At 49.9% G+C, this 26301-nt stretch overlaps 2 protein-coding genes across 6 annotated transcripts; one reads left to right on the forward strand and one right to left on the reverse strand.

Moving 5' to 3' along the window:
* The first annotated feature begins 551 nt into the window (after positions 1-551).
* Positions 552-16238, forward strand: LUC7L3 (LUC7 like 3 pre-mRNA splicing factor). Of its 5 annotated transcripts, XM_068150975.1 has the most exons (13): positions 553-750; positions 4198-4264; positions 5190-5229; positions 5495-5639; positions 6824-6898; positions 6984-7088; positions 8089-8250; positions 8702-8985; positions 9126-9286; positions 14041-14181; positions 14287-14392; positions 14817-14882; positions 15715-16238. In XM_068150975.1, the coding sequence occupies exons 1-12, from the start codon at positions 652-654 to the stop codon at positions 14839-14841; spliced, it is 1410 nt and encodes a 469-aa protein (XP_068007076.1). In that variant the 5' UTR covers positions 553-651; the 3' UTR covers positions 14842-14882; positions 15715-16238. The 5 variants fall into 5 exon arrangements, with proteins under 5 accessions (XP_068007078.1, XP_068007076.1, XP_068007075.1 ...); XM_068150974.1 differs by having other exon boundaries at positions 14287-14882; XM_068150976.1 differs by lacking the exon at positions 14817-14882.
* Positions 16239-17106: 868 nt separating this feature from the next.
* LOC137447475 (ankyrin repeat domain-containing protein 40-like) lies at positions 17107-22934 on the reverse strand. The gene is made up of 5 exons (XM_068150979.1): positions 22427-22934; positions 21681-21829; positions 19843-20265; positions 19178-19353; positions 17107-18547 (listed from the first exon to the last, which is right to left on the reverse strand). The coding sequence occupies exons 1-5, from the start codon at positions 22561-22563 to the stop codon at positions 18422-18424; spliced, it is 1011 nt and encodes a 336-aa protein (XP_068007080.1). The 5' UTR covers positions 22564-22934; the 3' UTR covers positions 17107-18421.
* Positions 22935-26301: the final 3367 nt, after the last annotated feature.

Consider the following 26301-nt stretch of genomic DNA (forward strand, 5'->3'; position numbering starts at 1 on the left):
AGCAGAATCCATAAGGGAATCCTCGCTGCCGGGGGCCCTCAGGGAGGTAACTGCACCAGGGATGGTTTTGATGTCTCTGGCGCTGCCAGGGAGCAGCGGGCACTGCCATGACCCTCTGTCTGTGCCCAGGCCCGTGCCATGAGCAGCATTGCAAAGGCTCCTGCCACTGAGCTGTGTGCCTGGGCCGTGTCCCAGCACCATGACAGCCCAGGGGGTAGGACATCGGCCTGCTGGGCACCGGCTGCGATGCACCGGCTGTCCCTCGCTCCCGGCCGCGCACTGTTGTGACATTTCTCTGCGGCATTATCGTCGGCGGGGGTGCCTCCTGGCACCCGCTCGCCTGCCGGGCCCCTCAGCAGCCGTGCCCACGACATCTCCGGGCCGGGCCGCAGGAAGGGGCCCAGATCCGTCCCCGTTTTCTCTGCCGCCACCTCGAAGCAGGAGCCGCCCGGGTGGGTTCGGAGCGGCCGACCGGGCTCGGCCGCGCTCTGCCAGGCCCAGAGGCGGCGGCGCCGCGCGGTGCATTGTGGGCAGGGCGAGCCGCCGCGCCGCCATTTTGTCTCTGTCACTTTCGGCGGCGCGATCGGTTCGGGAGGAGAGGCGGCGGCGGACCCGGTACTTGGCGAGGGGGGAATCGGTCAGGAGGACACGATGATATCGGCCGCCCAGCTCCTAGATGAGCTTATGGGCCGGGACAGAAACCTGGCCCCGGATGAGAAGCGCAGCAACGTGCGGTGGGACCATGAGAGCGTGAGTGAAGCGGAGCCGCCTCTCCCCTCCCTCCTTCCCATCCCCCTCGCAGGGCCCGGGTTTTGTCGTAGAGACATGGACCGCGGGTGCTGGCCTGCAGCTTCTCCCGTCCCGGGGGCTGCATCGCGGCCTGCGGGGGGTGGGGGTGGGGGGTTCCCGGGCTGGGGCGCGGGCACGGGTGCGGGTCGGGCCCTTTCTGTGGAGGCTGCGGGGCTCCTGCATGGCGGCGGCGGGGCGGACTAGGCCGGGGCCGTTGCGCGGGAACCTCGCGGAGCCTTGAGACGAGGAGGAGGAGGAACCAAGTCGCCGGGAGGGAGGAGAATCCCGCCATAGCAAGGCTGTTGTCTGGGCTGCTTGGAAGAGAGAGGCCTTGTGTTTCGGTTTGGGCACAGGGAGGAAGAGGTGTTGTTCTCCAGGAGTGCCAATAAACGGGGTTAGGGGAGGTCTGACAAGCCCGGTGGTAGCTGAAAGCTCCCGCGATAGAATTCTGCTCTTCTGGCTTGCACGAAGGGAGGTGAGACAGATGTTTGTAGTTCTGAAGACAGATGTCTCTAGATCGCTTTCTGAGGGGCACTGGAGAAAGAAACAGGAGGGTGCATGCATACCGAGTTAGCTGTCTGGAGGCTGTAGCACGGGGAAGGATCACAAGACTTTTGAAACTGAGGATTTTGCTGAGAAAAGCCTGATTCCTTCCATACTTGCTCAGACAGAGGAGTCCCACAGCTCCTGATGGGGAGCTAATGTAAACAGTACTGTTGTTTAGTAGTTTAGTTGGTTTTGTTTGTTGGTTTGGTTATTTTTGCTAATGTGGTGATTCATTAATTTTCTGCAGTAAGTAGCTCAAACAGAACTTATAAGGAGTTTCTCTCCACGTATGGCTGAGTGTTCCTGAGTGACTTGCAGTGACACCCACCATAGTCAGAAGTTATTTCACAAAACAATCTGTGGTAGTTACAAAGTTCCTGTAACAGCTCCTGAACACTGCTGAAATGTTTTTTTTCCCCTCGTTCATGGCATTAAAACAAAAAAATAATTGAGTTATGGTATATGTCCAAAGAGAATGTCACAGTTACAGTAGTTTAGTACTTGTGTGATAGGAGTTCCTGTATGTAGTTCAAGCTGCAAAAACCATTTCACTCCTGCTCCCCTTAGCGTTTTCTTGGAATGTTGGACTGGGAGGAGGGAGAACCACGCACCTCTGGCTGCTCTAAGTTGCATCTTCAACATAGTGATGGGAACTGCAGGCTTTAAATGGAGAGCGTTGCTCATATCATGTCTGCTGCCTGTGAACTTTGAACTCACCTGTGTGAAGGAACTGTCTAGGCCTTGGTGTGTAAGTCATAACCTGCTGGGCTTTATTCTCAGCCTTTTCACTAGGAGCTCTCTACCTGAAGGAGTTCACTCGCCTGATTGTTTTCTTCAACTATACTGATATTTCTGCATCAGTAAATAATTTATTGCAGAAGAGGAAGGTATTCATACAGAAGTATTAATGCTACAGAGCTACCAATATTTTTCTTATGTTGGAAAGGCCTGAATTGGTTCACAGGCTCTGGAAGAGCTGGCCACGCTTGCTTCATCTTAGCCAGCTTTAGGTGAAGGATAGTGCTTCCCAGCTCTGAGAGGCTGAAGGGTTCATGCACTGGAGATGAAGAAATTGAGAGTTCCAAGTGTCTGTGTCCAAGCCTTACTGAAATGTGAGAGTCTGAGGACTTGGAGGAACCAACTGTGGCCAGTGCTGCTGCAGTAGCTGGGCAGGAAGGTTCCTCTCTGTTACTCCACCCTGGTGGTGGACTCTTCAGAATCATTTGTCAAACGGCAATCAGAAGTGCCTGCTATCTGCCAGGGCATCCGTGCCACATTTCTTGTTGCTGTGCTGTTGCACATGTGGGATGTGTTTCCATGTGACTTCTGGCTTGTGCTGCAGTGCCAAGCCAGGGCTGAGTAATGCCATTTGAGGCACATCATTTAGGGCCTTCCAAGCCTCTGTGATCTTCTGCCAGTTCTTGGTCCTTTCTGTTCTTACTCATCGTTAATTAAGATTGATGAGCGCAGGTGACTGACATCTCCAGCCTGTCAAGGAAGATGTTCATGGGGTGAAGTGAAGCCAGAGCAATACCTTTAAAGATCCTGCAAGGTTCTCTCAAGTCCTGTGTTTCTGTTGAAGAGCTTCATGCAATAGGTGTGAGAGGGGGAGAAGATTGCTGCAGACAGGGTAGCCTGAACCACTTGAACTTGAGTGATTCTCTGCATGCTGCTGCTTAGGAGAGAATGTCAAGTAACTGAGCAGATACTACAGCATCCAAAACTGGAGCGTTTTTTACTACGCAATTAATACCACGTGTGACACGTGTTTTAGCTGCATGTTTTGGTGCTGCTTACTACAGATTTTGGTTGTAAATGTCAGCCACAAGAGGAGGCTTTTCCTAGCAGTGCTGCTTCATGAAATCATTTTAATTATTTCTGCTGTTGGGTTGCTGGTTGGCTGACTGGTTGGGATTTTGGTGGTTGTTGTTCATCACCGTTCTACCTCCAAGAGCTTTTGCTTTGCTCCTTTTCTTGCAGCATGTTTCACAACTGTAACAGGCCAGTTTGCACAATTTTTCATAGCTCTTTATACAGCATTATGTGGTCAGACCATTACTGTTGTGCTCCCTGTGTCTTAGGAAATCATCTGAGCAATCCCTGAAGCATTTTTTGGAAAGTGTCTTTTCACTACCCTAGATGCAGGGATGTGAAGATGAGAAAACAGAGAAAGAGAACATAGAAATGGAATGTCTGTTGATCAGTGCAGGAGTTCATGCCAGAACTACTCCACTGAAGCAGCTTGATATTTCAACAAATATTTGAATCTGCTTCCAGAGAAGACAGCAGGTTCTGAAACCAGATTTTGCCCTCCCTGATTTTGTGTGGTATCTGAACTATTTCTGCTAAATTGCATCATAGGGGTACAAGAGTGTCCTATCCTGGATCAAAGGAGAAGTATCCAAACATGATAATAAGAGATTTGAGTTAATGCTGATGGCTCCTGCTCGCCAAGCCAGGAGCATTGAAGAGGGAAGGCTGGAGTTGTTGTAGAGCAGCTCAGAGGAACATGCCTCTGTGTGTCTGTGGTTGGAGGTGTTCGTGGTTGAGGAATCCCCCTGTAAATTTTACCTAGTCCAACCTGATTGGCTGTCTGCTACAAGGCAGTCACAAATGGATGGCACTTGGCTTCATTTGAAACACACAGAAGTGACATGAAGAAAGGCTGTTAGGGCAGCAGAAAGGGAGATGTTTGCAGCTGGGATGTGCCTGGTAGCACTTGCTACTACCACGTAACAGGGGTGCCACATTTTGCAGTGTACAAAGGGATTTTTACTTTGTAGCTTAGAAAAAAGAAACAATCACCTAAAAATGCTAATTCAGACAGCAAAAAATGATGTCTGTTTTTTTCTTCTTTCTCAGGTTTGTAAATACTACCTTTGTGGCTTTTGCCCGGCTGAATTATTTACAAACACTCGTTCTGATTTAGGTAAGTCTGGAAGTCATGTCCTTTTATTCACTTGCATGTCATGACAATTCAACCTTTGTTTGCAAACTAGGCTTTTATTGCCTGAGGGGCTGCCAAAACATTTTGAGAACAGGCCTTTTTAAAAATTGTTTTTAAAGGATTGCCAGTAACGTAGTGCTTTAACAAGAATATTTATTCCAGATCCTATGATTTTTTATTCTTTTTCTTACAGTGTAAGCTGAATTACTGTGTGTGGGGAGGGTGGTTTTCTCCTGCTGGAGTGTTGTCTTCTAGTTTGGTCTATTCTTCCTGGGCAGCATTTTAGCTTGGTGTTGTGTGAGCTTTGCTTTGGGGTTTCATTTGTTGTGATAGTTCCACCAGATGCCATCTCTAAATTACCAGTGGCTTTTGACTGATAGTGTGAGGACAGAATGTTTGGAGAGGGTACCTGGGAAAGCAGGCTTCTGGCCTTGGCCAGGACTTCCCAATCCATCCAAGACCTTGGTGAGGTGGGAAAGGTGGGCAAAAGCAGGACTGCCCTCAAGCTCGGGCCATGTAGTCTGAAGATCAATGTTGTAAGAAGCCAGTTTCTGTGTAATTTCTGTGTAATTTTTCCATGTTTTTTAAGGCCCCAGGTGTTTAAGGTATTATTTTGTTTGTGCAGCTTTGCCAATGTAGAAATTCATCTGGGAATTCTATTTTATTCTAAGACTCTACATGTTATTCAGACTCTCCTTTGGGTTTATGATTACTTAGCCATATTGACATTCCTTTTCTTTGATGTGTCTTTCAAACTCCAAGCAAAGGAAGCAGAAAAGCAGGCATACCATACAAGTGCCTGGGAAGTGTTTACAGCTCCATTCTGTTGTTCAATCAGCAAATGCTGATGGAATGTGAATGCAGTGTTCAAGAATGCAAGCTTATACTTTTTGTTTGGTCTTTTTAGGTCCTTGTGAAAAAATTCATGATGAAAATCTCCGTAAACAGTAAGTATGCTGGGTCCCTGTGGATACCCTGTGTCCATGCCAGCAGGGTAGTGTGCTGGGTGCTGTGTCCATGCAATAGTGTCTGCTATGACTGAAACCTCCTTAAAGCAGTCCAGCCACTGGCTGCTTTTTGATTTACCTAAACATTCATTGCAATGCGTAAGATTGTCTTGCCTTGAGCAAGACTTGGGCACCTGGCAGATGTTGCTGCTTCTTCATATATTAGGGGTTGACATGAGCTTTCATTTCTGAAACACTTTGGCAGGTATGAGAAGAGCTCTCGTTTTATGAAGGTGGGCTATGAGAGAGACTTCTTGCGCTACTTGCAAAGCTTGCTGGCAGAGGTGGAGCGCAGGATCAGAAGAGGCCATGCTCGCTTGGCACTCTCACAGAATCAGCAGTCTTCTGGGGTGAGTCTGGAGGAGGCACTGAGGCAATTTTTCCTCTAGATAGTGTCTTCCTGTTCTCTTCACTTTGTCTCTTCAGGTAAAATACATTGTTTGCAAGAGGATTCCCATTAGATAAGTCTCTTAAATCAGTTAGTCAGCAGATGCACCTAGCCCTGATGGACAAGCCAAGTGCTCCACAGGCAGCAAGAGTCCCTCTGCTCACCCTGTCTGCTGTCTCAGAATCAGGACCTGTTCTTTGCCTGGGAGGATTGATCCTCTCATGTGTTGTCCTTGCTCTGTTGACCTCAGTTTACCTTCCCTCCCTTAGCTGCATCTCTCCACTAGTGAGCTGTGTCATGCTGCTATTCCAGGAGTAGGGAAGTGCTGGGTCCTTCAGCAGCTGGTGGAGCGCAATCCCGTCAGCTGCCACGCTGGGGCTGTAGCCTCTGCCTGGCCCATCACTGCTGTTGGCAGGCAATGGTGGAGTCAGGGAACTTTGAGCAAGACAGGCTTCTGTGCCACTTGTCTCTGCTCTGGGAGAAAAATTTTGCCTCTTTGCTTTTATCCTTTTTTCTTGTCACATGATGGATTTGGAGCAGTGAGTGTGGTCTGTGTTCTAAGAGTTTCGTGACTGCTGGGCAGCCTTCCCACTTTGTCCTCCCCAGTTAATTGTTCTATGCCAAGTTCAGTTGCTTTGGAAGGATCTGTGCTCAGTATCTAGTCAGGAGAGCTTGCTGGCTGTGGGGCAGAGCAACAGCTGGAGGGGAGGCAAGTGTCAGGCTGCTCTGGCAGTTTCCAGAGAGGACACTGCTGGCAAGTATAGTTTGGCTGAAGTGAGATTCACTTTGGTTTGTGCTGAGAAGCTAGAGCCTGTGGAACTTCTACATTGTACTTGAGTATCTGCAAAGACAAGTAATAGCTGCCTGTCAGTTGAAATCCAGCACTTTGAGCTCAGATGTCTTGCCTTTCATGGACCAGAGCCTTGAACGTTGCTGTTGATTTAGGAGTAATTAGTATGACTACAGCTTGCTTCACTCAGCAGCAGAGTGAGCCATGTTGAGGAGTGTTTTATGTTAGACTAGACTATTAGTGGTAGGCCCTCATGGGAGAAGAGGCAAGAGATTGTTCCTGAATGTAAGAAGCCATACATTTGTGTGTTTTAAAGCTGTCTGAACTAAACCCCAACCATTTGTTGTCATTGACAGGGAGCAGGACCTACTGGCAAAAATGAAGAAAAGATTCAGGTGTTAACTGACAAAATTGATGTACTTCTACAACAGGTGAGCTGTTTTTACCTCTGCAACACACAGCTCTTCCTTTTGGTATTTGCTTCATTACAGCTGAGTTCTTTTTATTTTCCTTTAGATTGAAGAACTAGGTTCAGAAGGGAAGGTGGAAGAGGCACAAGGAATGATGAAACTTGTTGAACAGTTAAAGGAAGAGAGAGAACTGCTGAGATCTACAACTTCAGTAAGTGATGTATTTGGAGTTCTGTCAGGCCTGATTCCCAGTGTTGTTCTTAATTGCCCTGTCCAAACCCCTGAGGGTAGACAGATGTTGTGCAGGATTTATTGGACAATAACAGGACCTCTAGTCCAGTGTGTTACCAGTCTGCTGCCTTGAGTGTGGGTTTCCTGTACACAGCTCATGCAGCTGTTCACTTAGCAGTGCTGGAGGTGAGCTTGCATCCAGTTTGAATTCTGAGGGGAGCTGTGCCACGCAGCCTCCACAGTGCCCGTTTACTGAATCACCAACCTGCCCCTCGCAGGAAGCCCCTGTGTGGGGCTGTGAGCCAGAGGTGCTGTGCTCCTGCCAACAAAGAGGAGCTTATGTTAGAAGGTTGTGTTTTGGTGCTAGTAATGCACTGCAGCTGTGACTTCATGAGAAGTGCAGCATAAAGCCAGGTGGTGGTTACTGCACAGTGCCCACAGACCACAGCATGGACCATTGCCTGGCTTTATGCTGCACTTCTCATGGCTGTTGTCACAGGGAATTCGTTTCATCACCATCCTTTTAAACAGAAGCCTGCCATTCCTTTTCCTGTTTCTTCATGGGGTATTCCAGCTTTCCTTTCCTTGAGAAATATGCCATGGCTGTTCTGCAACTTCAGACATTTCAGTTGATGCCAAAGAAATTGTCTGAAAAGGGATTTTTATGTTCCTGAATTCTGAGATTGCAAGGAGGCTGCAGATGTGGCTGTAGAAATTAATCCTTTGAACTGAGGAATAAAATTTATTGGCTGTTTTCCAATTGACTCTTCCCTTGTAGCTTACGTGGAGTGGGCATGTGCAGCCTGGTGTTACCCTGCTCGGCCTGGCAGGTGCAGTGCTCTGAAGAAAAGCTTGCAGATGCGCTTGCTAGCTCCACTGCTACCGGGGATTTGACGGCAGTAACACCGAAGTTTGAAACTTCTTCACTGGTTTCTGGCTAAAACTTTTCTCTTGCTTTACAAAGTGTTTTTCTTTTGCAGACAATTGAGAGCTTTGCAGCCCAGGAGAAGCAGATGGAAGTTTGTGAAGTTTGTGGAGCCTTTTTAATCGTGGGAGATGCACAGTCCAGGGTAGACGACCACTTGATGGGAAAGCAGCACATGGGTTATGCCAAAATAAAAGCTACTGTAGAAGATTTAAAAGTAAGCATCTCCTTCAGTTACTGAACTTCAGGAAATTGCTTAGAGGCATCCTGTGATAAATAAAAGGCTGTCCAGGGACTTGCTTAAGTGGGTGAGATACTTCTCAGCTGACTTACAGCAATTCCATGGACTCACACTGTGCGTTCAGCTCCCACTGGCGCTGGTGTTCTCTGTGCAGTTACAGTAGGGAACAGCAAAGGTGTGTGTGCAGGGGGGAGTGATCTGTGGCCTCTGCAGAGCTGCAGAATGCCTCTGTTCTTTTGGGAGTGACAAGGAAGGGAAGCTCTGCAAGACAAAGGATTTGTGTTTCAAGGAGTTTGGAAGGTGTTTGGCAAAATCCAACCCTGAGGTCCCTTTAAAAGCTTAAGCTGTGCACCCTCAGAGCACACAAGCTAAGTGACTGGGAGTGGTTCCTCTCGGACTCTTCATTTCTGTGACCTTTTATTTGAAGGAGAAGTTACGAAAAAGAACAGAAGAGCCTGACCGTGACGAGAGGTTAAAAAAAGAGAAACAAGAGCGGGAAGAGAGAGAGAAAGAGAGGGAGCGGGAAAGGGAGGAGCGGGAGAGGAAGAGACGGCGCGAGGAGGAGGAGAAGGAAAAGGAGAGGGCTCGTGACAGAGAGAGGCGCAAAAGGAGCCGCTCCCGGAGCAGGCACTCGAGCAGGACCTCTGACAGACGATGCAGCCGCTCCCGAGACCACAAGCGCTCGAGAAGCAGAGACAGAAGGCGCAGCAGGTACCTGTGTGTCTGAGCACCTTTGTCCGGATGGTTTGTGTCTGCAGATGCTCGGTGCGCCAGGAGGGGTTGCTGTGGTACTGCTTTTGCAGGTGACAGCAGCTGACCCTGGCCTTTTGCAATCTCTGCTGCCCGTGCAGGAGTCGTGACCGCAGGAGAAGCAGAAGCCACGACAGGTCAGAAAGGAAGCACAGGTCTCGCAGCAGGGACCGGAGGCGATCGAAAAGCCGGGACCGGAAATCATACAAGCACAGAAGCAAAAGCAGAGAGAGGGAGCAAGACAGGAAGTCAAAAGAAAAAGGTATGTGTGTGAAGGCTGAGATCATAGCAAGTTCTGAAACTAGGCTTTCCCTGAAGACTCAAAAGGTCTTTTAGTGAGCAGCTGAGGTGGCTGGCATCAGGCCAGCTCTGGCTCTGAGTTGCATTTGCTGCTAAGCAGTTTGAAGCATTTTGTCTGTTCCAGTCACTGCTACTGCACCTGTGCACACCAGGGCCCACCTCTTACCTGCTACCGCAGTTGTTGAAAGCTTGCTGCTCCTGCTGCAAATTTAGGGCGCAAGGATTTTTCTGTAGTTTAAGACTTGTTTACTGTTTACCTTCAGACAAACATAAGCCTGTAGTCAGATTTTCATGAGTGACTCCCTTCTGTCCCTCCTCTCAGCAGATACTTCTGTGGTTACCCTTTGGTGCATGTGTTGTGGGAGACTGGTAGCTGGTTTCTCACCTGTACTGCCTATTGCTTCTCTGCACTATCACGTTTCCTTTATTTTGCCTTAACAGTGCTTGTAGGGTTGGGGGAGGGGAGGTTGGGTGTTTGGGGTTTTTGTTGTTTGGGTTTTTTTCCAGTCAATGAACGTGGTCCAAGAGAAATTTTGCAGATTTTTGTAATGCTCTAAATGACAATTTGATGCCCTCTCCCCAGTCTCCTGTTCTTTTTCACCATTCCCCTTTGTTTTGTTTTTATTTTGGCTCTGGTTTTCTGTTGTTGGGAGGTTTTTTGGGTTTTGTTGTTTGTTTGTTTGTTTTTTAAAGAGGTGAGATTGGCTTTGTTAGTATTAAGGTGAGTCTCACAGGGCTGCTGTGCTAATCCTTAGCAGCTTTTATAGCAGCACAGACCATGTGCAGCAGCACTGGTAGTGACTCACTGCTTCATCGGAGGCTGCTGTTCTGAAACTGTGCCTCTAGGTAGGATGCAAAAAGAGCTGAGAGGAACCACTACAGATTCCCTCTCTATGAAAAGAGACTAATTCACTGGTACTGCTGAATTTCCCCCTCCCTCCCAAAGTCTTGTGGAGCTTGAGGAGGAGGGCAGTAGTAACTGCTGCCTCAAGCTGCTGGCTCTGGGGTGCTGACAGATGTCCATCCTGACACAGCCACGCTGCTCCACTACCAGAGCTGCCTGTCAGCAGTGGACCTAACCAGTCCCTTGTGTTTCTGAGGTACTTTGGAGGCTCTCTGGAATGAGAGGTGCTGTGTGCATGTTCCCAGTGGCATAGGCCCATTTGCTCTACCCTACCCCTACTTTTCCATCTCTATCCAGTGGATAAGTTCCTACAATGTTGCTCATGTTTCCTGTCTTTCTTGCCAAATTTCTTAGACCCTTTTAGCTTCTCTGGTTTACACTGTGGTGCATCTTCAGTCCTGCTTCTCCTCTCACTTTGCTTTGCCCTCTGAGCTAGTGGGTTTAGCTGCTTGCCCTGGCAGAAGAACTTGTGGGTAGTTTAAACTCAGGTGCAGTGCTCTAGCCTATAGCTGTACATTTGCAACGTTTTTTCCTACTTGATATTGTGCTGGTTTTGCCTACTTTATCAATAGCTTTCTGGCACTTAGTCCAGAACATCCTACTCTGTATTCTCTGTGTATCTATGCATATAAATAACTTTCTATTTATTCCAATTTGGTCTGCTTTGGAGCTTAATAGCTTTTCAGTTCTTTCCTTAATCCTTCCATAAATAGAGGAGCTAGTGAACTTTCTTCATCATCTGAGTATTTTTAGTTCTAACTTTACTGATTTCCTTGTTGGCTGTTTTAATTGCTGCTTGCTACCCTCTTCCTCTAGAGATGAGAACTGTAAGGTGATGTTATGAGCTGTGATGAAAATTCCACCTGGGAAAATCAGTTCATTTTTTGACTACTTAATCATAACACTTGTAGAAACACAGACAAGCCTTAGAGCAGGACTGCCAGTAAAGTAGTTTGTGGTTTTCCCTTTGTTGGTAATTAATTAAAAAAGAAGGCAGAAAAGGATAAAAACAGAGCAGTAGTATTGAGTTTGTGATGCAGCTGTAAGCAGCATTGCACCCTCCTGTCTGCAGTGTGGCATGAGGTAGTTCAGGAGAAGGTGTAGAGGGTGGTGTGGCTGCCTGCCTGCTGTACTTGTTGCACAAAAATTAGTCACATAGAGCTGAAAACTCAGAACTTGTACTGCTCATTGGGGTGCTGGCTGCAGAGCCAGCTATCTGTGTCCACCCCTGCTCTGCAGCTACAGCAGCAAGCAGCAGAGGCCTGGCTGTGACTGCTCAGGATTAGTGCCTGTCAGCTCAGAACTTAAACTGCCTTCTGAATGTGGATCTTAACAGGAGGCAGGGCACAGTGCCCCAAGCCTTGCCTGCTCCTACACACTGAGTTAGTGCCCTGCTTTTTGCTCACTAGGACACTGAGGTGTACAGAGACCTTTGAGAGTGTAGGAAAGGAGTCCATGGAAACATGGAGACACTTGATGTCTGATTTGGGTTTCAGAAGCAGGGATCTGGCTGCTGAGGGAGCCACGAGCCATGAGCATTAATGTAACATAACCCAGCAGAACATGCCTAGCTGTTCAGAAAGCTGACTTCAGAGTAGCTGCAATAAACAGGCTTAGGTGTTTTAAGAAGTAAAAATTACGTGCGGCAAGTGCCTTCATTTTGGGAATGTGCCTGCAGACCCTTTAATGTGGTTCTTTGTCTTCCTTAATCTGGAAATCTGGACCCATATAGAGATAATGACATCTGTGGCTGTGTTCTCATGTCAGCAATTAGACCTCAGCAAATGCTGTCAGAACACCCAAGCCCGCAGTGGTGCTGGATACTGTATTTGACTGATCTTGCACCCTTTGAACAGTAAAGTCATTCCTGGTCTCTTGGTAAGAGTTTTCACTACCTAGGCCTTGGCTGCAGTCAGCAAGGTGTGTTGAAGCAGGGAGCCAAGGCAGTGCGATGTGGTTGCAGCTGCTGGGTCACAGCTGCAGTAACACAGCTTCAGCAGCAGGCTGCTGGTGTGTGCTAGTACAGGCTGACAGTGCAGTGCAGCAGCTGCACTACCTGAAGATACTCCAGGAGTTGAAACCTCCAATTTGCTGTGGTACACCTGTTCTATGATTTAAGCTTTTAGCTGAGTTTCATCTTTCTTGTCACAGTTTAATGGCATTTTTTTAGCCTTAAACAAAGTTACCCTTCCTGACCAAAGTGAAGAAACAAATGAGAGCACAAACCCTGCACACTGCACATCCATAGGGCTATTAAGATCTACCATATCTACATAGGACAGAAGATAAGATTATGGGGCTGACTACTAGTCCTCTGCTGGGAAACAAGACTACTATTCCTCAGTGGATCCAGCTGTGCACCGGAGCTAAGGCAGAGCGAAGACTTTGTGCCAAGGTTAGTTAGAGTGCCACCAGCTGCGGACTGCCAGCCCGAGGGCAGACAGGTACCGACCCCCTAGCTCTCCAGGTAGCTTCTGGCACCGCCGTGTGCTTCCTGCAGGCTGCCTGCACCCGACTGCTGCTGCAGGTGACACCTCCCAGGAGTGTTCAGTAGGCAGCTGCCCTCTTGTCTGTGGGGGGGCTGTACTCCCCATCGTGGTCTGTTTTAAAACAAAGAGGTTGGGGCATTGCTTCTCTTTTAGAGCTTAATTTCTGCTTTGTCTTCTGGAACAAAGACATGTTCTGCCAGCCCAGGTGATCACCTTGTTCACAAAAGCCTTTGCAGAGTGTTCCATCTGTGTGCCCTACTGTGGGGGATAGACCTGTGTGTTACTGAGATTGATTTAATGGCCTGGAGAGCAGGGAGGGAGCAGAGAAAAGAGCATGAATGTTGTTCTGTGTGACCACATCTGAGAGGTTGGTTTTTCAGATACCTTTTGTTTTTTTTCTCTCCAAAGTGTCTTTGCTGATGGAAGGTTGAATTTTGTGGTGTGAAATGATACCGAAGGAGGGGATATTTGCAAACTCTGAATGTACAGACGAGGCACGCAGCTCTGATACTGAATGCATTTCTTCCCATGGCAATGGTTTTACTTCTGCCTTCCTTCCTTCCTTTGAAGATCCTTGAGGAAAAGATGAATTTTTCAGTAGTGCAGCAAACTCTTCAGTCAACTTTCCAATTTGTGATCAGATCATGGGGTCCTTCCCAACTGCTGCTTCCTTGCCCTGGGAAAAGTTTATGCTTTTCATCTATCTCCAAGCTGTGCCCCCAAGCCTTTTTACAAGTGGATTGCAAACAGCTGCCTTTTCATAACGGGGAGAGCTAATTAGTAAAGGAATTCTGACTGGCACTGTGAGTTCCACCTTCAGAGCTCATGGTGCTTGATACTGTTGGTGCCCCAAATATTGGATGGGTTTTTAATTGGCGAATATGGATTTATTTGATACTGCAGTGGTGCGTTGTCCATCACTCTTCCAGGAGCTGTACTGAATGAGACTTGCACACCACATCAGCCATACAGGTCACAAAGTGCAGCCTGGGGGAAACGAGGGCCCCATGATAAGTAAGGAAGCCAGGCACCATAGTTCCACATTTGCCTAACTTCTTGACTGTCCCTCCCCCCTACTCTGTGCATTCAGCAGACAGCCGAGCAGCTGCCTCTGTCAGGAGCCTGTCCCTTCCCCTCCCCACCCTGTGCTGTCCCCCTGCCCTGTTGGGTACCCTCTTCACTCCAGCATGGTATCTGAGGTATCTGTAACCTTTTGAGTACTGCTGTAGATAGTAATGATCCCAGTTTGTATGCAATGTATATCTCATGTGCAATGTTTGTTTTTACTTTGAAATCCATGGTCAATGTCTTCTTTCATGGCAGAAAAGAGGGGATCTGATGATAAAAAAAGTAGTGTGAAGTCCAGTAGTCGAGAAAAACAGAGTGAAGACACAAATACAGACTCGAAGGAGAGTGAGACTAAGAATGAGGTCAATGGGACCAATGAAGACATTAAATCTGAAGGTGACACTCAGTCCAATTAAAACTGATCTGATATGACCTCAGATCAGACAGAGGTAAGTGCATTATTGCAAACTTTGATTAGGGCTTTTTGTTACTGTTTAACAGTGCAGCGTAAGTATGCACAGATGAAGATGGAGCTAAGCCAAGTAAGAAGACATACTAAAGCACCTTCTGAAGGAAAGGACAGTGTAGTCCTGCAAAACATTTTGAGGTACATTGTTTTGTCTCAGCTCTTTTGTAGCAGACTCGTGCCCCCATTAGTGTGCCTCTTTGGGACGTATCTGTAATGTAGCCACCACTAGAACAATGAATGGTCCTTTTTTATTTGTAGGGAATTTGTTCTCTCTTATTTTATTTTTTTTTTTAAGTTGAACTGTTTTTGTATTTAAGTCCATATTGTGTTGGTACATTGGCAGAAACTTTTGCTTTAACTCTTTAATATTTGAGGCACATGTTGGACTACTTTGTTTTCATATAAACTGCTGGTATTTCTTTGTCAAGGATGTTTCCAGTTTTTTGCTTTATTGCCTTGCATTCTAATGCAGTTTGTTCTGTAACTCGAGAGCCAGTAGCATTGGATTGATGGAAGTGTAGGGTTTATGAATTATTGCAGCTGACTACCATACCTCACACAGCGTTGGTGTTGTGAGCGGCCCATGAAAAGCCAAATTAAAAATCAAGGATTCAGTCAAACTAAGCAGGTACTCATGCCAGGTACTCCTTTCTCTACCCACATCCATGTTTGAATGCTGTTGCCTGTACTCTTTAAGCTTACTGTTGTGTTTTTGATTTTCGAGCTAGTGGGAAGGACTTTGTGTATTGTGTGACCTCTGTAACCCCGATGTTAACAGACTGGACTTTCTTCCGACTGTGTGTAGGGACGCAGTGCTGCCCAGAATTAGATATCTTTAAGAGTTTAAAATGCAATAAACACTGCGTAGTAACCGCCTTGTTACTTTCAATGCAATTCAAGTCTTTCAGAGGTATGTCTTTAATATTTCCTACTGTGTAGGAGCGTGCAGCCAGCCAGAGCACAGGGCAGCGGGATGGCTGGTGACAGCCTGCTCCGGCCAGTGTAGATACAGACAGATGCCACCAGACGTTGGCAGTGTCCGTGGCAGGGATGTATGCAGAGAAACTGGCTGTTGGACATGAACCAGCTAAAGGAATGCAAATGCTGTATGAAAGGAAAACATGAAGCTTTTTCCCCACTCTTGACTTAGCTTTTTTGCTCTTACAGAAGGTCTTTAGCTGTATTCCTGAAGTAAGGCACTAACAGTGGAGAGTGCAGCTGATAAATGAGCTTCTTGCAACCTGAGTTGTTACTGTAGTTTCACGATTTATGCTAGGAACTCTTTAAAGACGAGCGAACCGTTAACGTTGCGTTGCTGCTGCTAAAGCCAGGCCTGTTCAATGTTGCCATTTCCGTAGAGTTAAGATGACAGCTAACAACTGGGCCAGTGTATAGGAGTGGCAAACAAACTGCTCCTTCTGCTCTCTAATTGTCTCTTTTCCCAACGTTTTGCATTCTAGGACTGCTACGTGAGGAGTCTGGGAAGGCAGAGGAAGACAGCTTAAACTGAAGATCTGCTTTAAAATGAGGTGACAGAAAGCTGTAGTGGCGTAGAAAATTATAAAGTTGAGTTAGAAGTTTTTATTTTTTTTGTTTTTTATATATATATATATAAAATTTAATGCAGGACTGGTGTTCCCTCCCAGAGTCAGAAAGATGTGTTGATACTGGCACATATGCTACTGAGTATATAAAGTCCTGTATCCTTTCCTTCTCTTTTTTTTTTTTCCCCCTTTCCCCCCCCTTTTTTTTTTTGTTTCCTTTGAGACTTTTTAAGATAAGAAAGAAACCAACATAACCTGAACACATGGCTTGCTCAGTGTTTTAATTGCAAGTTTTCATTCTTGGACTTTAAAACACAAGAATAAATGTTTAGTATTTGTGTGAATCGAACTAAAATGAATTCCCATTTTTACAACTAAGCTATTCCTAGCCTCTTGGTATACCAGAAATGGAAATAAAGTATCTGAATTTCTGTTACAAATGTGATTTGTCTCTGTCATTGAACGTTTAACAAGACCTGAGTTTCTTTCCTAATAAATGACTCCTGTCTTCAAGCTCAGTCCATTCATCTGGATGCTTAGTTCTTCTGTGGGGTTTGTGGGCTGGGTTTGTGGTGCCGTCAGTATTTCAGGTTGACTTTCTCAGCAGTTAGGCAGCTGTTGGATGGTGGCCCCTAACATCTGGCTGCTGCTGCAGTGGGGTAAGGAGTTGTACAAATCCCACCAGAGCAATGCAGGCCTTGGGCCTTTGTAGAGTAGGCAGGGCTGGACAGTCCAAGCCTTCTCCTCGCAGTGCCCAGCGGTGCGGGAGCAGGGGCAGGCTGTGTGTGCTCAATATAGGGAGCTCACCTTGCACCTTCTGTGGCACAGATCTGTTACAGGGCTGGCATCTTCCCTCCCTTACCTTGCAGAGGCATAGATGATAAAATGAGGCAGCTTTTAAGAAGTTGAACTGGGATCCAAATTCTGCTGTGTCTGATAGTGGTGCTTGGACATGTCTTTGGTGCAGAGAAGTTGAGTCTTTCAGACCACAGGAACCATGGTGCCTTTCTGGTAGCTACTTTCAGACATGACTGTAACAAGGATCTCCACAACTGAGTCAGTGGTATGAAATGTCCCCAGCTCAAAGCCAAGGTAAGAGTCATCTCAGATCTAGGAATGCTGAGCAGAATGCAAGCAGCTTTCTCCTCCCTGCTTTCTCTCTACTGGTTTTGAGAGCCTGGCAGTCCTTCGTAAGGTGTTAAAAATGCCCTGGCCTGTGATTTGTCCAAGGTGTGTTCAGCTGCAGAGCACCCTGCCCCCTGGAGTGCTGTGCACCATCCTGACCCCAGAGAGGAAGAGATCAGGCACTTGAAACAACAGATACTTTAATTTAGGTAAGTAAGGAGTAGCAGTGTCAGTTCAGTTCAAGTTTGTAGTGCAAACAAAAGTTGTCCTTGGAAGAACAGCAAGTTTTGTAAACTTAGTTGTCATAACATTGTTCAAGGAAAACAAACCCAGCAAAACCCAGGTACCACCACTGCTGTGCCTTGGAGTTTATCAGATAAACTGCATAAAACATACAAAAATAGTTATTTGAATGCATAGACTTAGTAGAGCCAGCTCAAGATTAAACAGTGAGTGGTTTTTGGTGGAAATGAGCAAAGAAAGCTTTCTGAACTTTGCACCCATTTCCTGAACAAGGGAACTGACAAGAAATTAGGTCCTTGTGAGCCATCTAACTACTGTTTCTCAAACAGTTATTGCACATCCTCTGGACTAGCTGCCAAGCTATGTTGAGCAGATAAGCAGAGTTGTTAAACGGGAAGCTCTTTCCCTGTCCTACAAGAAAAACAAAGCAGGAGCCCTAGTCAGGGAGTTTTACTTCATACTGTCACAGTCCTGAGCTGCCCAGGAGCTCTGGGCAGGGCAGGGCAGGGCAGGGGTGGAGGGGAGTTAGCAAGGTGTGTTACAATCTGGAGAAAGGCTGATCCTTGGTTCCAGGGCACTGAGCAGGAGTTTACAGCCTGAGTAACTTGGTGAAAGGCTGGAGCCAGAGCCAAGTGTCCCCTCTGCTCTCAGGAGGGTTTCTGTCCTGACTTTGCCTAACAGAGCCCCTGGGAGGGGAGCTGTTGACAGTCTGTGTGTCAGCATCAACAACAGATTGTGCACAGCTGATGCACTCTGCTCTCCTGCAGCCCGGCAGGGATGGAAGGAAAAATCAATGCTAGTGGGGGAAAAAAGCAGCAGCTCATGTCCAGAAAAAAACTCCTCCCTTGCCCCTCCACCCACCAGTGCCCTGGAAAGGTTTGTGGTGCAAAGGTCAGCACTGCAGTGCTCTGTACAAAAGAAAACAAAGAGCCCCCCAAGGTGTAACCCTGCAGAGTGCCACAGTAAAAGCTCACAGATCTCTTCTCCATGAGCCTGCTTTGGTCACAGTGGGAGCACTCAACCTGCTCTCCCTATCCATAGTTGAGCCTTCTGTGCCCCTTGTTGCTGAACACCACCAACAGCCTCTGCTGGCACAGACTGGGAGCATGGCAGGGCAGTAGGCAAACGAGGTAGCCCTGGTCTGAATGTAGTAACAAGTAAAAAAATAAAAGCAGAGGGATTAGTAAATATAAAAAGCTATTAGTTAAAATAGTAACCCTAACAATAACTTAAGGTTTCAGGGTCCCAGGGGCAGTCAGTAGGTCAGCCTGGAGGCGCTGCTGCTGCTGTAGCAGGCTCTGCCAGCCAGGGGGGATGCGGTGCTCCTCAGCAGAACCAGCTCCAGCTCCTGGAAGTCCTGCAGCCTGGCCACGTCCTTATCCTTTGAAAGACCAGACAGATCCCTGGGTTACTGCTAAATGCACCTGGGGGTTATTTATAATCATAGCTACAGCAAGTAAAACTAAATTCTGGGAGGCCACACCCAGTGACAGGCAGAAATAATGAAGAGCAACTCTGCCAGGATTCAGCCTCCTTCGAGGCACCAATGGGCTTTTGCTCCTCCAACCTTGCTGGGGCAGGGCTGTCTGTGCACATGACTGCCTCGAGAGCTGTGTCCAAGGGCCCTCCAGCACAGGAACTTCCCTTGCTAACAGTCTCTGAATCACTCAAGCCAATTTGTGGAGACTTCCCCCCGACCATTTGTTCTTTTCAGACAAGCAAACACCATGGTGGTACCTGGCAGTCACCTTAGCAATGTACTATTGAGCTGCTCCTGGTACTTTTGGGAGTGCAGCTGCAATGGTTCCCTGTGCTTTAGGTGCTACAATGCTCTGCCTGTTCCGACAGGAATGTTTCTGAGGTCGGATGAAGCCTTAAGCAAAGTCCAGCACCCTCTGGAATTTGTGACCTTAGTTCTTGTTTGGTAAGGTGAGAATCTGTTCGCACAAACGGCCCTGTTCTCTGAGCCCTGTGAAGAGCCAAGTCAGGTAAATCTGCTTTCACCTCTTACCTTCCTCACCAGTGTATTGGGTAACTTCCTGATCTTCTCCACCTGCTCAGGGTTGATGCCCAGCTCACAGCAGCTCACCCGGAGCAGATCTCTGTAGGTCAGCTCTTGCCTGTCCAGCTCAATCTCAATGAAGTCACTGTCTCTGAGGTTCTGGACTCTCACCTTAAGCACAAGTTCTGATTTAAAAAAAATTAAAGATTAAAAGGTGGTTGAGTGTTTTTTCCTCAAAAAAAACCCAAACCAAACACTAAGGTGACCTCACATATTATAAGGCAACAGCCACAATCCCACTGAGGAACACTGCACTCAGCAGAGGCCTCCAGCTGAACAGCAAGAAACAAGAGGGGAGCCACATCCTACAGTCCCCCCGCTCCAACGATCTAGCCAGTCACAAGCCAGCTGCTACCAAGCTGCCAGAGGTGTGCTTGGTGCCAAACAACGCAGTGCAACGCCTGCAGTTTTGCGTTGCTTGGACTGTTCTTCCCACTGGTTTGCAAAGGACGCTTCCAAGACAAGGCCACAGCCATCTTACTGGGCAGGGCAAAAAAAGAGTTAGGGCTCTTCTGCACAAAGAACTCAGCACCCCTGGCACCATCCCATGTCTGCCTTTCACCCGTAACAGACCGTGGCACAGAAGGTAGTGGAAGGGGGGTTTACAGCGTTACCTTGCATGTTACATGGGATCGTTCCTGTGAAGAAGAGAGGCTGGAACGCTGCAGAGGGAGCTGAGGGCGAGCTGCTGGGGTGCAGTGGGGCCGCCTGCCCGGCTGCTGCTGGCGGGCATGGGCTGGTGCTGTGGGGTGGAGACGGGCTGGGGGGTGAGCTGGGCGGTGCTGTGACAGCTGCGACTGGCACTGACAGTGGCTCCGTGGCTGCGGCTGCTGGAAAATCCTCTGGGCTGCTGCACGATGTGGGGCTGCCCTCACCCGGGGAAGCAGAGCAGAGGGAGCTGCCCTCCAGCTGGGGCTCTGCCAGGATGCCCCCAATAGTCTCTTCAGTGCGAGCATAGGGGAAGGGTAGCTGGGATAAGCAGTTTGCAACAAGTGGCAAGTTCAGATCCTTCACTCTTTGACATTCCATTTCTTCCTCTATTAATGGAGTTCAGGAATGAGGGATATGGGGTAGACAGAGAAAAAAGCCACTGTGTTACTGGACAAATCTTTCTCATTGTCACCATCTTTAACTTTCCTACTGTTTTAAGACTACAGCCCACTGCACGGTATCAAAGGCTGATGCTCCCTACACCAGCACCTAATACCTGGCAGCAAGCAGCTGTACAATGAAAGGACCATCTACACATGCCTGCCATGCGCCGTTGTTTTTAAAGGCAAAGTGGGGAAAAAAGTGCTGTTGACAGACAGACCAATCCCAAGTGTTACTGCAGTGCTTTCCAAGCAGCTGACTGACCAGGAGCTCCTTGCTAAAGCTCCTCTTAGAATGCTTCCCACATCCCTGCTGGAAAGGGTTGGTACCCATGCAAACTGACGGTACAGAGGCAGTTCAGGCAAGTGACTGCTGTTAATAACCACGCCAGCTCCCCTTGTGCCTAGAGCACTGCAGCAAGGGACACTCCTGTCTGACTGAGGATTACAGGACATGAATGTCAGAGCAGCTCAGAAAGCTCTGCTCAGCAGCATCACGCTCCCAGAATAAAATCCATTCCAGAGAGCAAGAACTGTTTGGGAGAGCTCAAGCAGAACCATGAACAGAGCTCATTCAGGGACATGTGGCAGTTTAGGTGTTAAAAGGAGAACACAAACCCTTTGCCATGAACTAAGGTCAAGAGATGAGCACCTTGCCCAAATGAAAATCAAAATGCTCATGCAAAGGATGTGGCATCTTCAGCTGTGCCTGGAACCTCAGCCCTGACTCAGCTTCAGCTTCACTTAACTGTGTACCGTGCACTGCAGAGAGCAAGTGGAGGGCAGTTAGCAGAGAGCAGACCACCATGGCTCACAGGCAAAGCAGTTTACAATGCTCCTGTGGAGCACAGCACAGAGCTGCTGAAGGCAGCAGGCACTGGCACTGCTCTGGAGTGTCACATACAACTCACAGACTCACCCCAAGCACAGTGTGAGATGACAGAGTTATGGGGCAAAGACTAACTGTGCTGCAAATAACAGCATAACAAAATGCTAACTTCTGAAAGGCTGCAGTGTGTTGGAGTGGATTTGCAAGGCTTCTTGTGGTCAGGCTATACCACTGTGCAAGCCTCCCTCTGCAGCCTGCACACTGCTTCCTGCTCTGTGGGAGCAGACAGGGTGGTGGCAGCACCCTTCCCACAGCACACAGCCCTTCAGCCTCTTGGAGACACCACTCAGAATGAGGCCTTCCCACTGAGACCCGCAGGTCTGCCCAAGAGGGAACTGCAAACTGCAGCCATCTGCTGAGACACAGCTGTGCGAGCCAAAGCTTTGCCAATCTCCTGCCTCAGACAGACGCACTGACAACGCTTCAGACTTCAGAGCAGGAATTCAGGGTGGCTCTGAACGCGGGAAGGTACCTCCCAGCATCTTCCGGATGTCTGCTTTCGCCGTGAGCTCTGCAGCCAGCTCCCCTCGGGCCGTGAGGATCTGCCTGTCGGCACCTGCAGCCAGCAGGCAGGACACCACCTGGGCATGGTTCCGCTTGCAGGCCCAGTGCAAGCATGTCCTGCGGGGAAGGAAAGAGGGGTTGTGCTGTCAGCTTCAGACCCATCCCCTGGCTCCTCTCATGCCCGCTGCAGTTCAGCTGAGCTGCAGGTAGAGCGACAACTGGGAATACACTTTCCTTCACTGCATCACTTCCTTTGAAGTTATGAATCTACTCTTAAGTCCCTCCTTTCCCTGGATCCTGTGAAGGGGGACTCTGCACCGCTGTCCTAGACAGGGCAGGAGCAACTCGAGAAGGGTGCTGGAGCAAACACGCAGTGACAGGTGGAAGGAGGGTGGCCTCCTTTCGCCATGATCCTCTTTAGCGGTAAATCGCAAAGCCGTCCGAGATTAGCATCTCGGTTTGTGCGAACAGGAAAGCCAAGGAGTATGAGGGGCGCCCCAGGGCGGCTCCGTGTCTAACGGGGGCCGCTCAGCTCATGCAGGGAGCCCCGAGTCCCGCACACCTCTGGCCACCCGCCGTGCACGGCAAGGGCAGCGCCAGCCGGCTCCCGGCCTGCCCCGTGGACCGGCAGCCCGACCCCGCGGGAGGACGCGGGCGCTGTCCGCGGCGCCACGACCCCGCCGCCGGCTCCCGCCCGGCGCCACCGCCGCTCACCAGCCGTTGATCTCGTTGCGGGAGTTGATGTCGGCCCCCGCGCCCAGCAGCCGCCGCACCTCCTCCACGTCCCCCAGCGCCGCCGCCTCCCTCAGCCGCTCCTCCAGCTCCAGGTCCCGCTCCGCGACGCCGCTCATCGCCGCTGCCGGGGCGCGGGGCCGGCGGACGCCGAGCAGGGCCCCCCGCGCCCCGCTCGGTCCTGCGGCCGCCGCAGCCCCACCCCGCCGCGGCGGGGCCGCCGGAGCCCGTGACGAGGCGGCAGGGGCCGGGCGGCCTCCTTCAGCGCCTCGCCGCCTCGCCCTCTGCGCCCCGCCGCCCGCCCCGGGCCTCCGCTCCGCCGAGCGTCCCCACGGCCGCCGCCATCTTGTGCCCTGGGCGGGCCGCGCAGGGCTTAGGGTTGCCGCTGCCCTGCCCCGGGGCAATGCCCGAGGTCAAACCAGCCCGGCCGGGAAACAGCGCCCAGGCTCGGCGGTGCCGTAGGGGCCCGGGCGGGGTGAGAACCCAAACTGCAGCCAGCATTCCCGCGGGAGGTCCCTGCCCTGCCCTGCCCTGCGCACAGCCCCCGCCCTGCGCGCAGGTCCGCGGGGAGCCGCCCCAAGGCAGAGCGACGGTGCCGAGTCCCCTGCCCGCTCAGGGCGCACCGCGCTGCCTTCCCCTCTTCGGGCCGTTTTTAAGCATCGCAGCCTGTCTCCTGCCTCCCAACCCTGAGCCACCGTGGGCTGGGGCTGGGCAGGGCCGGCGAGGATGGGTCCAGGGTCCTGGGCTGGGAGCAAACCCGGTGGGGGTTTCCCCGGGCACCCCCAGTGCCGGCAGCCCTCTTCCCGGCTCTTGTCTCCCTGGCACACGGCTCACATTCCTCATTAAATCACTGTGCCATGTGTCGAGGAGCTCTTTTTTTACCCAGGGTTTCTATTTTGGCTCAGTGTCTGACACCAATGAGAAATTGGTTCTAAGCTGCTCTGTTATTTTTTTTTTTTCCCCGTTGCCTCTTGTTAGTTGCTTACTTTCCTTATTAGCAGCACCGTCGTTAACCTGCCGTTTAATTTAGGGCTGAGAAGTCACTTTAAGCTGTCGTGTGCTTGCCGTGGCCCTGCCGGCAGTTCTGTGCAGACCATGCCTGCAGCGTTCACCGGCTACCAAATGTCAGTGTAAGGAACCCCCAAAACACAACAGCTGTAACCGCTGGGGAGAGGCTGCAGCCCTCAGGATGGACCTTGGTGTTTGTCCGAGCGAGTGCCCAGCAGCCCTGCAAACCACCCCAGGCAGGGCAGGAGGCAGCACACAAAGGGCAGTGATGCTTTTGGCTCAGGTGACACAGATGGCTGAGCAACTCTGGAGTTTTCCTCACACCAGCTTTCATGCTGCTGATCACATGCAACAGGCTGAGCAAAACTTTTGCTCAGCTTCTACCAAAAGACACAACCAGCTGTAGGAGAACAATAAGATTTAGGGAGTGGTTTACAAACGAATTTACCCAGGGACAGCTGCAAATATTGACTCCAGAGCCCTGACTGACCAACCCTTCATCTGGGCCCTGCTGTGGCCTGCATCTTTCTATTCTGACTCGCTTCCCTTGGCAGTAGAAGCTTTCTTCACTAATCACACCTCACCCCAGGGTCCCTTCTGCCTCTTCAGCATCTGTGGCACAAAGCTGTTAACAAAGAGACAGACAGCACGAGGGTGGTGCCCTGGCAATGTGGTCCAGGATCAGAAGGCTCTCATACGTAATGTGAAAGCTTTCAGCCCCATCTTGTTAAATCTGGAAGAATCCTACGGGCAATCCAAGTGGAAAAGCCTTTCCCAAAGCTGTGCGTGGCACCTCTCGGCTGGATGAGAGAAGCTGCTCAGGAGACTGCCCGAACGCGCTGGAAGCGGCCCGGGTGACGCCGCGGCTCGCCGCTAGGTGTCGCGATGGGACAGCAGGAGGTGCCCCGGGCGCGGCTCTGGGCTCTGAACCTGTCTGGGCGCATCCAGTGTCCCCACGCGGCTCCAGTCCTCTGCACCCCCTGCGAAGGGACACTGCAGTGCTCAGCGACAAGCGCAGGGAAGCCCTGCATAGCGAGCTGATTTCTCTGGGGTTGTGGAGCTCTTTTTCCCTCCTCTACCTGAGCTCTTCTCCCAAGGCTACGCCAGGGCTCTTAAGCACTCGACAGGCAGGCGATGCCTTGGGCTGGTCCCAGTCTGTCGTGCTGTGCCAAGCCCTGCTCAGTGCATCTCGGGCTCACCATCCCCTGGTTACACGATGTACTTCTCTCTGAAATCATAAGATCTCCTCCTGACAGAAAGGGTGTGTACAAGAGGATTAGCAGCAAGGTCCCTGCTGCCACTATGTGCCTTTGTCACGTATGGAGCCCCAGACTCCTCAGTTGCATCACCCCCTCCCTGGGCTCTAGTGCTGCACCCACCCAGACAGCAAAGCCCAGAAGTGCCCTGTCCCCACTCCTCCCCTTTCGTATTTGGCACAGGTTGGTGCTGGGCTTGGCAAGCCCTCGGGGAGCCTGTAGCTGCGCAGGGCACAGGTGTGCTCAGCCCCCTTTCTGCAGCTCTGGCTGAGCAGAGGCAGGCACTGGCTGAGGGCTGGCCGCTACCTTTGGGAGCGCTGGGACTGGCACCCCAGGCTGCATGCCTGTTGTGTGGCTGCCCAAAGCCAAGCAGCCACTTGGCCTCCTCCAAACACTCTGCTGGATGTCCCTGGCCTTCAGCAGGCTGAGCAACGAGCTGCAGCACGAATGTACGTGGGGCCCACAGCAGTGATGGTTTGGGTTTGTGCTCTGTGCCCCCTGTGCAGGGAAACCACGGCCCCCAGCCTTGGCACAGCCCTGACAGCCCACGGGCATGGCTGGGCACGGTGGGGATGCCTGGCAGCACAGAGCCAGTGCTTAGCTGCTGTATGCTGGAACACCCTGCTTGCGGTAACCACAAGGCAGAGTTGGGCCACACTTTTTCCTGGGAGCAAGTCTTGCAGATTTTTCTGAGTTTGGTTTGATCTCTCCCTTTTGGTGAGCTTCTGACTGCGCCTGAGCCTCTGGATTGTTCCTTTTCTCCTATTTTGGAGAGGTCATGGTGCATCTGCTGTGGCCCTGGGGTTTTTTTTTTAGGGCTTACAAAGCGTTTCAGTCTCTTTACATTTCAGATTTCATTCCTGACTCCTTTATCCAAGTTCTCAGTCATCTTAAATTATTATTAAAGCTCTTTTAAAAGGCTTCGTTCCCAGTCACACACTGACACAGCAGTGCAATTGTATTTGAAACACTCAGTCCCCACCCAACCCAACAAAATAATGGTTCTGCCAATTTCAGCCAAGCCTGCACTTGGGTAAAGGTTTAGAAATAAGATTTAAACATCACACTTGATGTGTGTGCAGACACAGAGGGAGATTTAAGGAGCTTATGGCATTAAGGGTCAGGGGAATGGCAGGACTGGTGGCCAGGGAAGATGGAATGAATTTAAAGCCAAGCTAAATATTCACCTAGATTTGAACTAATTTATGCTGCTCACCCTGGGCTTTCAGAGAGTGTTTGAGTGTGGAGGAGACAATTTCAGAGGCGGAAGTCAAAGTCCATGGGAGATGCTGGGGAGCTGGAAATTGGCTCCAACATTTGGGGGCATGGCTGACTGCAGGGGAAGGACCTGCCCAGGAAACCACATCCTTGAGAAATCAGTGTGGTGTGTAGCTGATTCTTTTTCTCTTGTGAGTTTAACATTGTTCCTGTTTGTGGGACAAGTAAATAATTTCTGAGCAAACAGGTCAGAAAACTGGGGCCTGAGGGAGGTGGTACAGCGGCTCAGGGTTAAGAAGTCCAACAGGTTTTGATAACAACTGGAAATTATTCAGTGGATTAGTGTCTAAAGCCAGTTTGGCTCCAGGTAATGAC

This window comes from Melanerpes formicivorus, unplaced genomic scaffold, assembly GCF_026170545.1.
Source record: "Melanerpes formicivorus ecotype bairdi unplaced genomic scaffold, bMelFor1.0.p_v2 SCAF_21, whole genome shotgun sequence".
NCBI classification, from domain to species: domain Eukaryota; kingdom Metazoa; phylum Chordata; class Aves; order Piciformes; family Picidae; genus Melanerpes; species Melanerpes formicivorus.